Source organism: Mya arenaria, chromosome 4 (genome assembly GCF_026914265.1).
Source record: "Mya arenaria isolate MELC-2E11 chromosome 4, ASM2691426v1".
Taxonomy (NCBI): Eukaryota; Metazoa; Mollusca; class Bivalvia; order Myida; family Myidae; genus Mya; species Mya arenaria.
In genome coordinates, this window is record NC_069125.1 from 22,585,115 (window position 1) to 22,599,221 (window position 14,107).

At 35.1% G+C, this 14,107-nt stretch overlaps 1 protein-coding gene and 1 pseudogene across 4 annotated transcripts in view; both read left to right on the forward strand.

Moving 5' to 3' along the window:
- The first annotated feature begins 1,301 nt into the window (after positions 1 to 1,301).
- Positions 1,302 to 3,597, forward strand: LOC128230698 (uncharacterized; annotated as a pseudogene).
- A 3,012-nt stretch (positions 3,598 to 6,609) lies between these two features.
- The window catches only part of LOC128232831 (uncharacterized), a 46,344-nt gene continuing 38,846 nt past the window's right edge, over positions 6,610 to 14,107 (forward strand). For 2 of the 4 annotated variants that reach the window (XM_052946587.1, XM_052946589.1), the window contains exons 1-4: positions 6,610 to 6,738; positions 12,051 to 12,592; positions 12,829 to 12,879; positions 13,175 to 13,649. In XM_052946587.1, coding sequence (XP_052802547.1) covers positions 12,075 to 12,592; positions 12,829 to 12,879; positions 13,175 to 13,649 — 1,044 coding nt within the window. In that variant the 5' untranslated portion in view covers positions 6,610 to 6,738; positions 12,051 to 12,074. The remainder of the gene's footprint in view (positions 6,739 to 12,050; positions 12,593 to 12,828; positions 12,880 to 13,174; positions 13,650 to 14,107) is intronic. The other 2 variants (XM_052946588.1, XM_052946590.1) reach the window with 2 other exon arrangements.

Sequence of the window (14,107 nt, forward strand, 5' to 3'; positions counted from 1 at the left end):
AGGATGGGTTGTTTGTGAATACTAAGTCTAATATAATATCTTCTCTTGTAGGCTGAGTATGTACCTGTGTGTGATTGTGTTCGATAGACATGTCGATGAGTTTCTGTTATCATGGCGATCACTAGCGTTAAGTTTAACTGACATATTTTCCCAATCAATATCCGGGCAGTTGAAATCACCTGCTAGTACAATGTTTTTACTTTTCTTGTTATCATAGAGTTTTTTCAGTGACATATCAAGATTGTTAAGGTCGTTCAAGTTTCTATGAGGCATGTAAAACGAACATAGGAATAGGTCTTTCTCATTCTTCATTTTAATTTTAGTCCACTCAATTTCACAATCAGTTACAAGGTTAGTTTGTTCAACTGCTATCAAGTCTTTTCTCACACCTGTAAACACTCCACCTCCGCGAGTCAATCTATCGTTCCTATGAAAAGTAAAGTTATCAGGGAAGATTTCACTTGACTTGATGGCCCCTTTAGATGGTTCCTTACCAGGTTTGATACCTTTTAACCACGATTCAGTCCCGCAGATGATATCGGGCTTTACATAGTCCAGGGCAGCTTTAAATTCCTGTTTATTTTCTTTTATACTGCAGCAATTCACTGTTAGTAGTCTAAGGTTAGACTTCCTAGGTATTGTGATGCTGGTTCTGGTGTCAGAGGTAGTTATAGAGCTCGACACTTTGCTTGTACGCGATGTTAGTGCTCGTGGGTTGTTTTTATTTATCGGGCTACTTGTATAGACTGGGCTGAATGGATTAGTATAGTTTAAAGAATCTATAGTCAGGTCCGACAGTGGATAAAACATATTACTGGTATGCAGCTCATAACTGTTAAAGGTGAAACTATCTATGTTCATGCTTTCACATATGCAACAAAACCAAACCACGCTTGAACCCTCTAGGTGTTCCATTTCTTTTGTGTCAATAGCCTCACATGACTTGTGGTGCCAAACTCCACACCCATCGCAGCATACACCAATTTGTGTCCAGGTCACTGGTAGTTCACAGTGGCCACATGGGAAAATAGAAGCATTTCTGGGACCAGGATTGGCCTCAATGTCACCTGCAATTACTAGGAGTAGTAGTAATAAATGTTTTTTATTCACTATTTGTAGTTTGACTGGGAAAATTTGTGAGCCATTGACAAGTTTATTTTTCTGGTTGGCAACTTTGTTTATCAGGTTTGTCTTGGATGTTCGAAGTGAGACTGACATATTCAGACAAAAATCGTTCTTCTGACAAGTATAACTAGTAGATGTTTATTAAATCATATGTTCATTATGACTTTGTAAGAACTATGAAAAACACTGCTAGGCGTAATATTTAGTGGTGGAAATAGTGTCTTTATAAAAAGTAGTTTACACAAATTGATATCGATACAGCAAATTTATAACCATTTTGAAAATTGTATTGTTTAATTCTTTAACTCTTCCTCCATTTATAATTGCAAAGATATAATAATGTATTTTACGTATATATCTCCTGAGGGATCTTGTTATTATAATGATAGACCTGAGAAAAATGGTATAAATGATATGTATAATCACTTAAAAAACATAATATATGATTATCCTAATACAATGTTATATTTGTCAGGTGACATGAACTGTAGATGTAAAGACTTTTTGGATTATATACCGCTCGACAATCTGTTTTATATTTTTGGTAATACTGATTATGATGGTAGTACATTTGATAATCATCGTAATAATAAGGATATTTTACGAGGTAATAACTATGGGAAATCTCTCGTTAATCTGTGTTGCATCTTTGATATTCATTTTTTGAACGGTCGCTTCCCTGGTGATAAAGATGGCGATTTTACATGTTTTTCAAATGATGGTGCTAGTGTTGTTGATTATATGGTCGCGTCTTCCACGTTATTTCAGTATATCAAAGATTTTAAGGTCTTAGATAGAGATGATTCAGACCATTTTCCTATTACATGTGTTTTTGAGTTTCCAATGATTTTACATGATAATGAACAGAACACTGATGTAAATTTGCAGGGCTCAATTAAGAAATTCCGTTGGCGCAGTTATTTAAAGGATGTTTTTTTATTGAAATTTAGAGACTTGTTAGAAACTCAGTATGAATCACTGATTGGATCCATAGGCACGAATGTAAACTCTGCTGTAGATTCTATTACTTCCTTATATCAGGAAGCGGGCAGCTGCATGTTGCAGAAGTTCCGATATGTTTCTTCTCAGCCCGCATGGTGGGACGATGAGTGTGATCGATTAAAATCAATAAAATATGCTGCTCTACGTAAATTCAGAGTTACTAACTTGTCATCAGATCTCCGGTTTTATAAAGATAGGCGAAATTATTTTAAGAACTGTTGTGACAGAAAACTTAACGAGTATCAACGTTCGAATAGATTGGCGTTAGTAAATAGTAGTGATAATCCCAGTTCGTTTTGGAAAGTTCTAAAGAAGAGTAAGCCCATTAAAGCTATAGACTCTAGTATTTCTAGTGAGGAATGGTTCCAGTATTTTTGTGGTCTTTTATTTGTTGAAGACTCTCATGTTGTTGATCCTTATATTAGAAATGATCATGCATATGCCGATGAAACGGCGAGCTCGCTTAATGACCCGTTTACATTAAATGAGGTTAAACTGTCCATATCCAAACTGATAAATGGTAAAAGTTGTGGACTTGATGGTATTCCGGCGGAATTTTATAAAAAAACACACTTGCTGATATTGCACCAGTTCTTTTGCTTTTGTTTAAATTAATAAAATACTAGAAACAGGTAATTTTCCCGTTTCGTGGGGCATCAGTATTATTACGCCAATACATAAGTCTGGTCCTTGCAATATACCTGGAAATTATAGAGGCATTTCTATAACGAACACATTATATAAAGTTTTCTCCGGTGTAATTAATAAACGATTGTATGACTGGGCCGAAGAAAATCAGAAAATTGATGAATCTCAGGCTGGTTTTCGTCGGGGTTATTCAGCTGTTGACAATGTTTTTTGTCTACAAGCAATGACTCAAAAGTACCTTTCCAAGAAAGGTGGCCGTTTTTATTGTTTGTATGTCGATTTCCGTAAGGCATTTGATAAAGTTAACCATGTTAAGTTGTTTTCTTCCTTAGAAAGAAAAGGTGTGTTTGGAAAATTCTTAAAGAGTTCTGAAATCAATGTATTCTTGTCTAACCTCTTGTGTCAAAGTCTCAAATAGTGTCACGGAGTCTTTTGCCTGTAATATTGGTACTAGACAAGGGGATAAGTCAAGTTCAACAATATTCGCTCTGTTTATAGACGAGTTATCCTCTATTTTAAGGCTAAATTGTGGTTCAGGCATTTTTATAACTAATGATATTCCAGACATTATGATGTTGCCAATTGCGCTGAAACTGCAATTAAGTTACAACAACAGGTAAACGCAGTCGATCAATTTTGTTTTAATACTGGAATGGAAATAAATCTTGATAAAACTGAAATCATTGTATTCCGTAATGGTGGTCCTCTACGAGCATATGAAAAATGGTTATATCGAGGACAGTCAATTAAAACTACTTCTGTATACAAATATATGGGATTGTTGTTTACTCCACAGTTGTCCTGGAGTTCAGCGCATGTTAAACTAGCTTCTCAGGCACAAAAGGCGATTTTTGCTTTGAAAAACTATCAAAAACAGTTTGGTTATTTTCCAGCTGAAGATCTTTTCAAGATTTTTGATACAATGATTAAGCCAATACTTTGTTATGGCTCCCAAGTAGGGGATATGAGTATAGCCAAACCATTGAAATGATTCAAAATAAATTTTGTAGACAATTTTTACATGTAAGAAAAACTACAAATACTTGCATGGTTTTAGGAGACTGTGGAAGATTACCATTATGTATAACATATTTTACAAATTGTATAAGGTATTGGTGTAAATTATTATCTATGCCATCTGGAAGGTATCCAAGGCAATGTTACATAATGTTAAAGTCCCTAGATGATGCGGGAAGGATCTGTTGGGCTACCAAAGTAAAAAGTCTTCTTTTTACTTATGGCTTTGGATATACTTGGATATCACAAGATATTGGTGATTGTAATTTATTTGTTAAAATGTTTAGAGACAGGATAATTGACTGTTTTACTCAAACTTGGCACGATCATGTGAGTAATGCCAGCCGATGTTACCACTACAGCCACTTTAAAAGCTTACTTAACATCGAACGATAGAGATGCCACTAAAACATAAAATTACATATGCTAAATTTAGATGTTCTAATCATGATTTGCATATCGAACTTGGAAGGCAATTAAGCATTGCTTTGCATGATCGATTATGCAATTTCTGTCTACTGAACTATAATATATCTGAAATTGATTGTGAATATCATGCCTTTTTTCGTTGTAAAAAATATAAGGAACCAATATTTGTTAAATTGGTATGAATCTGGTGATGATCTGAATAGTTTTTATGCCCTACTATCCACAAATGACTTTAACACAATAAGAAAATTAGCAGTGTACATATTTCATCTTATGAATTGTATCAAGAAATAAGAATAGTTACACTTTTTGTTCACTTTTTCAGCTCATGTATAAATGTACTATGACACAACTTAAAGCATTACGTATGATGTTTACTATTTTGAAATGTATTTTGGGCCGGAGGCCTTTATTTACAAAATAAACTCTTGACTTGACTTGACTTGACTTGTTATGTTCAGTACTAAGGCAAACAGCATCAGGGAAAGTGTAAATAGGATGAAACTCGTTTTCTCATGCGGGCGGATGGGGGCGGCCATATTGGATTTCATCATCATGACGTGCGTGGTGGGACCGAGGGATGGAAAACCAGCACTACCGAGTTTACTGAGGCAAATTCATATTTTAAACTAAGCAGAAATATAGATTGAACATGATACTGAGCAGTTTAGGAAATGGAAGAAACTCTTTAACACTCTTTAACACAGAAAATTAAATCATTTTGTCTTCAGTTCTTCGTCAAAAAACGCGACTTCCTGTCCGCGCATGCGCACTCCCTCCTATTCATTTGAATTTCCCATTTTAACCATCAGTCTTAATAAGACAGGGTGAAGTCAAATCTGCAACGCGTTCAGTAGAGATGTTTGCGGCGAACGTTTGCTGTTTGGTTTCCCGCTTAACGTGTATGCGCTGCGTTGCAACAGAGATACAAAACAAAACGTTTGCGAGCGTTTTGTAAACGCTCGCCTTACTGAACGCACTGCAGGCATTCATTTCCAACTGACAAACACCCGAAAATACACATCGTCCGAATTACGTAAACTTCCCTTAAGTCATAATATTTCTTTCCAGACAAGTGATCACCGAAACTCGAGTGTACCATTATAATCTACATATAAATAGTGTTCAAATGCCGTTGTTATATTAACTTGATCAACAAAAGTAAAATAAATGGTAACCTTATAGCGTCCACTGGGCGCCGCCATTATTGACCTTTGCCTGACCCGATAACGATAGTGTTAGGGGAAGGAACTCCATACTACTCCGAATGTTGGTTATTGGTCACGGCATTGGGAACTCCTCGGCCATTATATCGAAAACAACCTCGGATGTATTTGGACGGTTTACATACTCAAAAAGTGGCACGTTTAAGTCCGCTGCAAGTAGATCGCGTAGTAATTTTATTAAGCAGTTAAACTTTATGACTTTACTCGTGGGAATCTTAATTTTGTTTACAATAATTCACTTCACTGGCAATCAATTTAAACTTAGATCAATAAATACAACTCTAAAACAATACATTTAATTAATGATATAATTCAAAAATTTACGAACTACTTCAACTGATGTACCGGCATACATCCGAGGTTGTTTTTGAAAAAAAAATGGCCGATGAGCTCCGAATGTGGTCACGATCGGTAAGGATTTCGTAGAGTCGGACCTCAAGTCGTTACGGTGTGGTATTTGAGCGGTTGGGTATAAAAGACTGGCCGGACCGGACATATGGAAATCCGCGTACCGGTCAGGAAAACATACATGTACCTACATGTATCGAAGTTCTTATTAAGTTTGATTATGGCCAACTATCAGGGCCATTTCAGTTGTTTTGCACAATACTCTTTGTAACACTGTCCACGTTAATAAGACACTTTAAGAATTAATCTGTAATTGTATTGGACGTGTTTATAAACATAAATGTTTAATGTACGACTTCTTATTGGGCAGGTTTTTGTCTTTTGGTTTCGGATTTATTGTGGAAAAATAAGGTGTTTAAGTGTATTGTTTAAAATAATCACAGTGATAGTTGTTTGAATTCGTCTCTTTTATGTCCATAACTAAAGTATTGTTATCATTATCTGAACCGATGTTTGATAATTTGTAATTAATTAGTAAAGATGAAACAGACGACATTTTATGTTGCATACCTTGTTAACGTAAAAAAGTATTGTTTACAAATTGCTTTTAATTAACAAATTCACAATAACATACATGTTTTCATATATATCAACTAAAGATATCATTTAAGATGGTTAAAGGGAAAATTGGTAACTGTTTTAGTTTTACTTAAGGTTTCGGGACTGGTACGGATATTTCTGCTGAACTGGAAAGGGTCCGGTCCGGCCAGTCTTTTATACCCAACCATTTGAACTCGACACAGCGTCTGTGAGAGGTTGATCAAAAGATGGTATTGCAACTGTTTCAACAGAAAGCAGTCGTTATTGCCCCATTTCGTTGCTTTACATTAACATTAACATCTAAGAAGTAAACACAAGCGAAAACTGGATACTATACCAGTAGGCGAGTAGTTCTCGGACACTTGTTGAGGTTTTATCGAAATGACTGTATTCTCCTAATTGAAGATATCTGGTCATCTGAATGTATTTTTTTATAATAAATGCTTGACGATTTTTTTACATTTCCACTGCCAAATGGAACGTTTTGGTGCACTCTAAGAGGAGAATTCTTGAATAACGATAAGGAGACAAAATCACCATTATAATGAAAAGAAATGAAATAGTTAATGAAAAAATATGGTATGAATGGATATTCACCATCAGAATCACAGGCGGCAGAACATGTTGACAGGACCCCCCCCCCCCCATCCTCCCCACCTCCCCCCAATAATTTTTAAAAACCAAAATTGATTGAAACCTGAAAAATTCCTTGATAAAAATCCAAAAATTTGCTATCATTTTATTGTTTGCAAGGTTATGACCCTCAAATGCACGATGCTTTTTTTGTAGGCTCGTAAGTAACTTTTTTCAACCAATTGTCTTCAAATAACTTTCATTCGTCTTAGAACATAATAAACTTTTAGAAAATGTCAGACTTCAATCAGCAAAATAGATATTGACCAAACTCGAGGCCATTCAAAATCAGCATATCGGAAACTGTGTTTTCAACAAAATTTCACTTGTTTCGTCTAATGACAGTGCATGAACATTGTCGCAGGTAATACAACAAAAGGTAACAACCTACTCACACTTGAAAAATAACACAAATTGCTACCAAGTCTATTTTATATATTTTGTTTTTTATATTCGTATACGGCTCTCTGTTGGATTCAGATACCTACCTGGTTGCGAATCAAGATTTATTTATACCAAAGAGTAGGAAGTAACCATTTGATATGTATCTAATCTTGCTTTAGTTGGAATGCTTATCAGTTTTGTTTGACTAAACGAGCAAATTTATGTTGGAAACACAGATTCCGCAAGTGAATATAAATCAAATTCAAATACCGATTCCCTGACTTGCAAACTGTAAAAAATAGTCGATAAACATATTCAATCATCCAAAATTATTACCCTTCATCAAAAACACCGACTTCAATCAATTGTTGATTGGCATAAGTCATAAAGAGAATCATTAATCTGAAATCAATAAGCTACTAAAACAACACACTGTCATTGAATATTACGTAATCACCCATGTTTGTTACGGGCCAATTGGTCAAGAAAATGCAGTGTCCCGGGAATCTGATCATAGCAGACCTATTTCTCGCTATTGGAAAATGTTTACATACGAAAATACAAGCGCCCCGGGAGTTTGATCTTAACACAATACCATGGATTTTGTTTAACAGACACCCCGGTCTCGGGGCGCTAATATGGCCTGGGGAAGGCCCTGATATACATAGAATATGAGTGATACAGTCCTTCATCTAGGATTTGCAAAGGGCAGGGTAGAATTTTGAGAGGGCACGCTGCTTGAGCTGTGAAGCGGCAATTGGGAGTGGGTGTAGGAGGGGGGATCTGCATATTTTATAGTTTTTGTCACTCAAGATCAACCATATTTTTTAAATATTATAGCACTGTTGCATATTGCATGCATCTTAAAAGGGCCAGTTTTAAATGAAATAGCCTAATGATTTAGCCATACTTAAGTCTATGAAATAATTTACAATTGATATATTCATGCCTTAAAATGGTTCAAAATACAACAAAATATCCTCAAACTAACCATTCTGCATGCTTATTCAGCGACGATTTAGTGATTGTACTCGATAATTGTTTCATCACTATATATGACTGAGTTTTAGTCATATTATAGTGATGAAACGATTATCGAGTACAATCGCTAAATCGTCGCTGAATATGTCATGTCGTCAACAATAAATAACTTGTGTTACAAATTGTGTTTAATTGTTGATAAATTTCATAAAACCTTTTGCAATAATCTTTCACCATGTTGTAGTGGGTACGGTCTCACCTGCAAATCCCGCAGATCCTGGCTGGGTTTTTGCAACTGAGTAGAGATTTATATGTCCATGGAAGGTTTTAGGCATTTAAATTATCTTTTCTCCCCTTGCAATAATAAATTATGCACAAGGGGGAACAGTGTTTGATTTAAATAATAATGAATTCATATATGACATCTCGTGAAACATGTATATAAGATATTAAAATCTTAGTTAGTCCATTTTTTTATGCCCCAAAAGGTGGGCATATTAAAATCACACCGTCCCCCAGTCCGTCTGTCTGAATTTATCGTGTCAGGACTGTAACTTTCTCTTGTATGGACAGATTTTGAAATTACTTACCACATGTGTTCTACATACCAAGATGACTTGTCCCTACGTCTAAGGTCAAGGTCACACTTTGTGTTTGTTATGCCCCCACAAAGTGGCGGCATATAGGGTTGCCCTTGTCCGTACGTACGTCTGTCTGTACGTACGTACGTCCCGAAGATTGTTTCCGATCTAATTCTTGAAAACCGTTTGTCCAATCCTCACCAAACTTTAAACACATGTTTGTGACCATAATATCTTGATCAAGTTCCTTAGCCATGGAAATCGCTTTAGTCATTTAGGAGTTACGGCCCTTTTTTGCCAAAAAATACTTCAAAAATATATGTTTCCAATCTAATTCTTGAAAACTGTTTGTCCAATCCTCACCAAACTTTAAACACATGTTTGTGACCATAATATCTTGATCAAGTTCGATAGTCATGGAAATCGCTTTAGTCATTTAGGAGTTACGGCCCTTTTTTGCCAAAAATACTTCAAAAATATATGTTTCCAATCTAATTCTTGAAAAGTATGTGTCCAATGTGGATCCAACAAGTTTTTTCCTGCCTGAATGGCGCCATATAACCTATACAGTCTTGCGATGCCGTAAAACCCAACTCAACTCAACTTATCCTATATGTGCAGATTATCCTGAATAATCATTATGGCTTATTTTCTGTGACAAAAAATCGAAGTGGGGGCATCCGTGTCCTATGGACACATTTCTAGTTTATAATATATATTCCAATAGTTCATAAACATTGCTTTCTTTATCCACACATAACGTTGCAATTTTTTTTCCTTTTTAATTGAATTTTCAATCACACTCGAGTACCACTTTGGGGGCATTCGTCACTTACAGTAACAGCTCTTGTTTAATTTCAATTTTAAATCATTTGAAAAATAATTGGTTTATTTAAATTATGTAATTAAAGTATTTATAATTGTGACGGTTGATGTTTTCATATTCATGATAGGCAACTTGTATAGATAGTGTCCCAGGTTCTTTATTTATTTATCTTCTTAAGTCTGGGATGTGTTGCTAAAGCTGTTTTCTGTCAAGCTCCATACAACCAAATTCTATGCAATGTTACATTAGCATGGTGCACAACCTAGGTCCCCATGGCTAGAATTTTGCTTCCTAGGGGATAGTCCTTTTTCAATTCTGGTCATTGCATAGAAAATCTAAGTGTTCAAAGCCACGTGGACTTTCAGTTGGCAGGGCTTGGTGGTGGGGACTTTATAGAAATCACCTTGTCCTGTTCGACTGTAGGTGGGTCTGTCCATTGGTCCGTCCTTGAACATCAGGACAAGTCTGTTTTTGAGATACTGACTTCAAATTCATAGAAATATTGCTGTGTTGAGGAGAAGTGCTGTGCAAAAGAGTGATTATTTTGTGTATGGTATTTGTAGAGTTATTTCTCTTTGATTATTTTATACATTATAACATATATATTCATATAGGACAAAAACATGGCCTTTCTGGGGCATTTGTCACATTCCTGTGACAGTTGTTTTAAAGCACCTTACATTGCTAAACATGTTGTAATATGATCAAATTTTATATCATATAAAAGGTATTTCTTAGCTTTATACCAGTGTATAAACTATAAAAAAAATACCATGTTTATTATTAATGTAATGACAGTTTCTGTGAAGGCCCTCCTGTACTCACACGAATGTTAATCATTTAGGTGCATTGATATAGATCATAAAAGTGTTTTCAGTGATAAATTCATCCGATAACAACATTTCCGGCTGACTTACAATTTATTGCCTGGTGTCTTCTCCCTTTATCTCCCAGATTCACGTTTAAAAATTAAACAGTTTCCGAAATACAACTATTCATAAATCAGAAATGTGATTTAAGTATATCTGTTAAAATTTTGAATATCTTGTAAGTTAGGGATGCAATCCTACGAAGGACAGGGAAGCAGTTGTTATAATGTCAACATTGAAATGATAGATCAAAAATTACACACTGGATAGTATAAGCAATGAGTACACTCCAAAAAAGCAAAGAAAATGAAACAGCTAAGGCTTGAAATTTAATTTTTATATTTTAGTTGAAACATAATCAAAACAAAACATTATAAAATAATTTTAAGCAATTGAAAATAGTTTGTACTTAACAATTTATAATAATACAAACCTTAGAAGGTAGTTGGTGAACTTGCGGTAAAGTCAATATCAAAATATAAAACATGAAACCTATTTGACAACAAGTTTTACTCTCCAAGATTAAATAAAAGTTAAACTTGCAACAGGCATAAAAATGTGTTCAGGCAACAGTGGTTAAATGGTTCAGGCAACAGTGGTTAAATGGTTCAAGCAACAGTGGTTAAGGCAACAGTGGTTAAATGGTTCAAGCAACAGTGGTTAAGGCAACAGTGGTTAAATGGTTCAAGCAACAGTGGTTAAGGCAACAGTGGTTAAATGGTTCAAGCAACAGTGGTTAAGGCAACAGTGGTTAAATGGTTCAAGCAACAGTGGTTAAATGATTCAGGCAGCAGTGGTTTAATGGTCCAAGCAACAGTGGTTAAATGATTCAGGCAACAGTGGTTAAATGATTCAGGCAGCAGTGGTTTAATGGTCCAAGCAACAGTGGTTAAATGATTCAGGCAACAGTGGTTAAATGGTTATTAAAAGTTGATGTAGACTTAACATCATGGCTTTCCAAATACGGGTGTTTTGTTCTTTGAAACTCTATTACTCACAGTTGTTTCAGTTTGAAAAAATTACAGTGTTTTAATACCTTTAGAATATGTCTAAAAGAAAAAATATAGTACTAGTAGATTGTTTGCTTTTTGAAATATTAAAGCTTGAATAATTATTAATAATGTGAAGTAACACCTTCATATGTTTCCCAAATCTGTAAAATAACATTTTAATTGGATTTTTTCTTACATTATACTTCTGAAATGTATAATTAATAAAAATACTAAAGGCCATTTATAATGCTATTAACCCATGCTTCGGTAAAAGAACCATGTCTATGGTATATGAGTGGTCCAGATAAAATTCCTGTGATGTCCAGAAATATTTAAGCATTAAAACTATGTATGTGTTAAGCTTGAAATTTTCTCTTTTTTATTTTCAGTTTGGGCTCCTATCTCAAACAGTCATGTCGTCTAGGCGATCGAGACTTCAGGTAAAGCCAAATATTGGTGGGGTGAAAGGCCCTGTTGCAAAGTCAGCGACAAAGCAACAGATAGAAGTTAAAAAATCTGAGAAGAAAGCTGCGGAGTTGGAGCAGAGTGCAGGTGAAACATTGAGTATAAAACAGAAGGAGAAAAAAAATGAAAACACAGTTGCCTCAGATGCAAAAATTAATCAAGATTTTACGACCACATCAGAAAAAAAGACAGAAAGCCCTAAACTCGAGAGGGCAAGGTTAAGGCAGTTTGGTAAAGTGAATATAGCTGCAGTTAGAAAGAAACCTTGTTCAACAACATCTGAAGATAAAGAAAGCAGTCAGAAAAATGTTGACAAAATACCAGCTATGGAAGAAAAGGTAGTAAATCAAGTCAAAACACTAGCTCTAAAAACAGAGGAAAAAGATTCTTCAAAAAGTAGCATCGTACGGAGATCAAGGTTCCCGAAGGCCAAGCCAAATGTTGATGCAACAAAAAGAAAGCTAAGGTATATTATTATTTATTGAGCTTCCTTTTTGCATTATTCCCATTTTGAAACACCTTAAGCTTCATTGAAGGATTGAATATTTCAAATAAATCTTCAAATGATTTGACCTCACCAGTGTATGGAGGCATTTGTTAAGTGCACATGGAGGGGGGGGGGGGGGGTAGTTGGTCCTTTTTACACTGTTTATTTTGTTAAATTCAACGATAAGTATCGCACTCTTTTACATAATGTTTTAGAAATACAGACAGTGATACAGAGAAAATACCAGCTGGAAGCAAGGAAAAAGGGTATTCACCATTGAAACATTCATATATATAAACTTGTTAAGTTTATGAACACTCTCTAGATGAGATTTGATTATGATAATATTGTTTAAAGTTGCCTGATTTTCCTACTGTTTTGATGCTTTTAAGATAACACTCGATGCAATAAGCCTTCTTTAATAACAATTGATTTAAATCTGCTTGTGGTAAAAATAAATGCTTTTATTTTAAGGAAGATATAATTTTGGCAGTATTCATCACAGTTCAAGTTTTTTACAAATGATAAGTAAACCATGTTCATGTTCCTTTTTATTTCCAGTTTGCAAACACCACCGAAGAAAAGTAAAGCACACATCATAATTTACCCCCCAGAAGACAAGCCCATTAAAACACAAGTGAAGGAACCAAGTGAAGCTGCCACAACCCTGACAAACAAGCATTTCCTAAACTCGCCAAATACCAGTCTACAGGAAGGTCTTCCCATTACAGCAAGCATACTGAAGACACCAAATACCAGTCCACAGGAAGGTCTTAGCATACCTATGACACCAAATACCAGTCCACAGGAAGGTCTTAGCATACCTATGACACCAAATACCAGTCCACAGGAAGGTCTTAGCATACCTATTACACCAAATACCAGTCTACAGGAAGGTCTTCCAATTATTGCTAGCGTACTAAAGACACCAATTGTACCAAAGTCTCTGCTCAAGCCACCGATACCAAACATACCTTCAGCTTCGCCATTGAAGCAGTATGTTGAAAAAAGGGCCAGAACACTGAGTACTTCTGAGGTGAGATTTCATTGAAAAAAATGAAGTGTGCACAAACAAAACATTGTTGCTCAATTCTGAGCATTTAGATAGAAATATTACAAATGAAATAATCATTACCGAAATGTAAAATGCCAAAAATAATGAATGTCTGAATTTTTACCAAACTTCTTTCTTCAAAAGGACTGTTATTTGCGCATCTGTTTCTTGACAATTTATGAAAAATGCTTTACACATGTTTCAAAAGCAAGCACGTTTTCGTCTGGACTTGATTTGACTGCACATGAAAGCAAATTATCAAACATTTCAGGTTTAGGATAACAATTGAAATTACCATCTATTCAAATATTTATATATTAACAACGTGTGTCATTTCAATAATTTACAGACGTCATGTGTGTGAAGTCAAATTTAGTCTTCAAAATGCGCAAAGCATGGTCTTATAATCTAACCTACTTAAGAGATATCACTATAACATT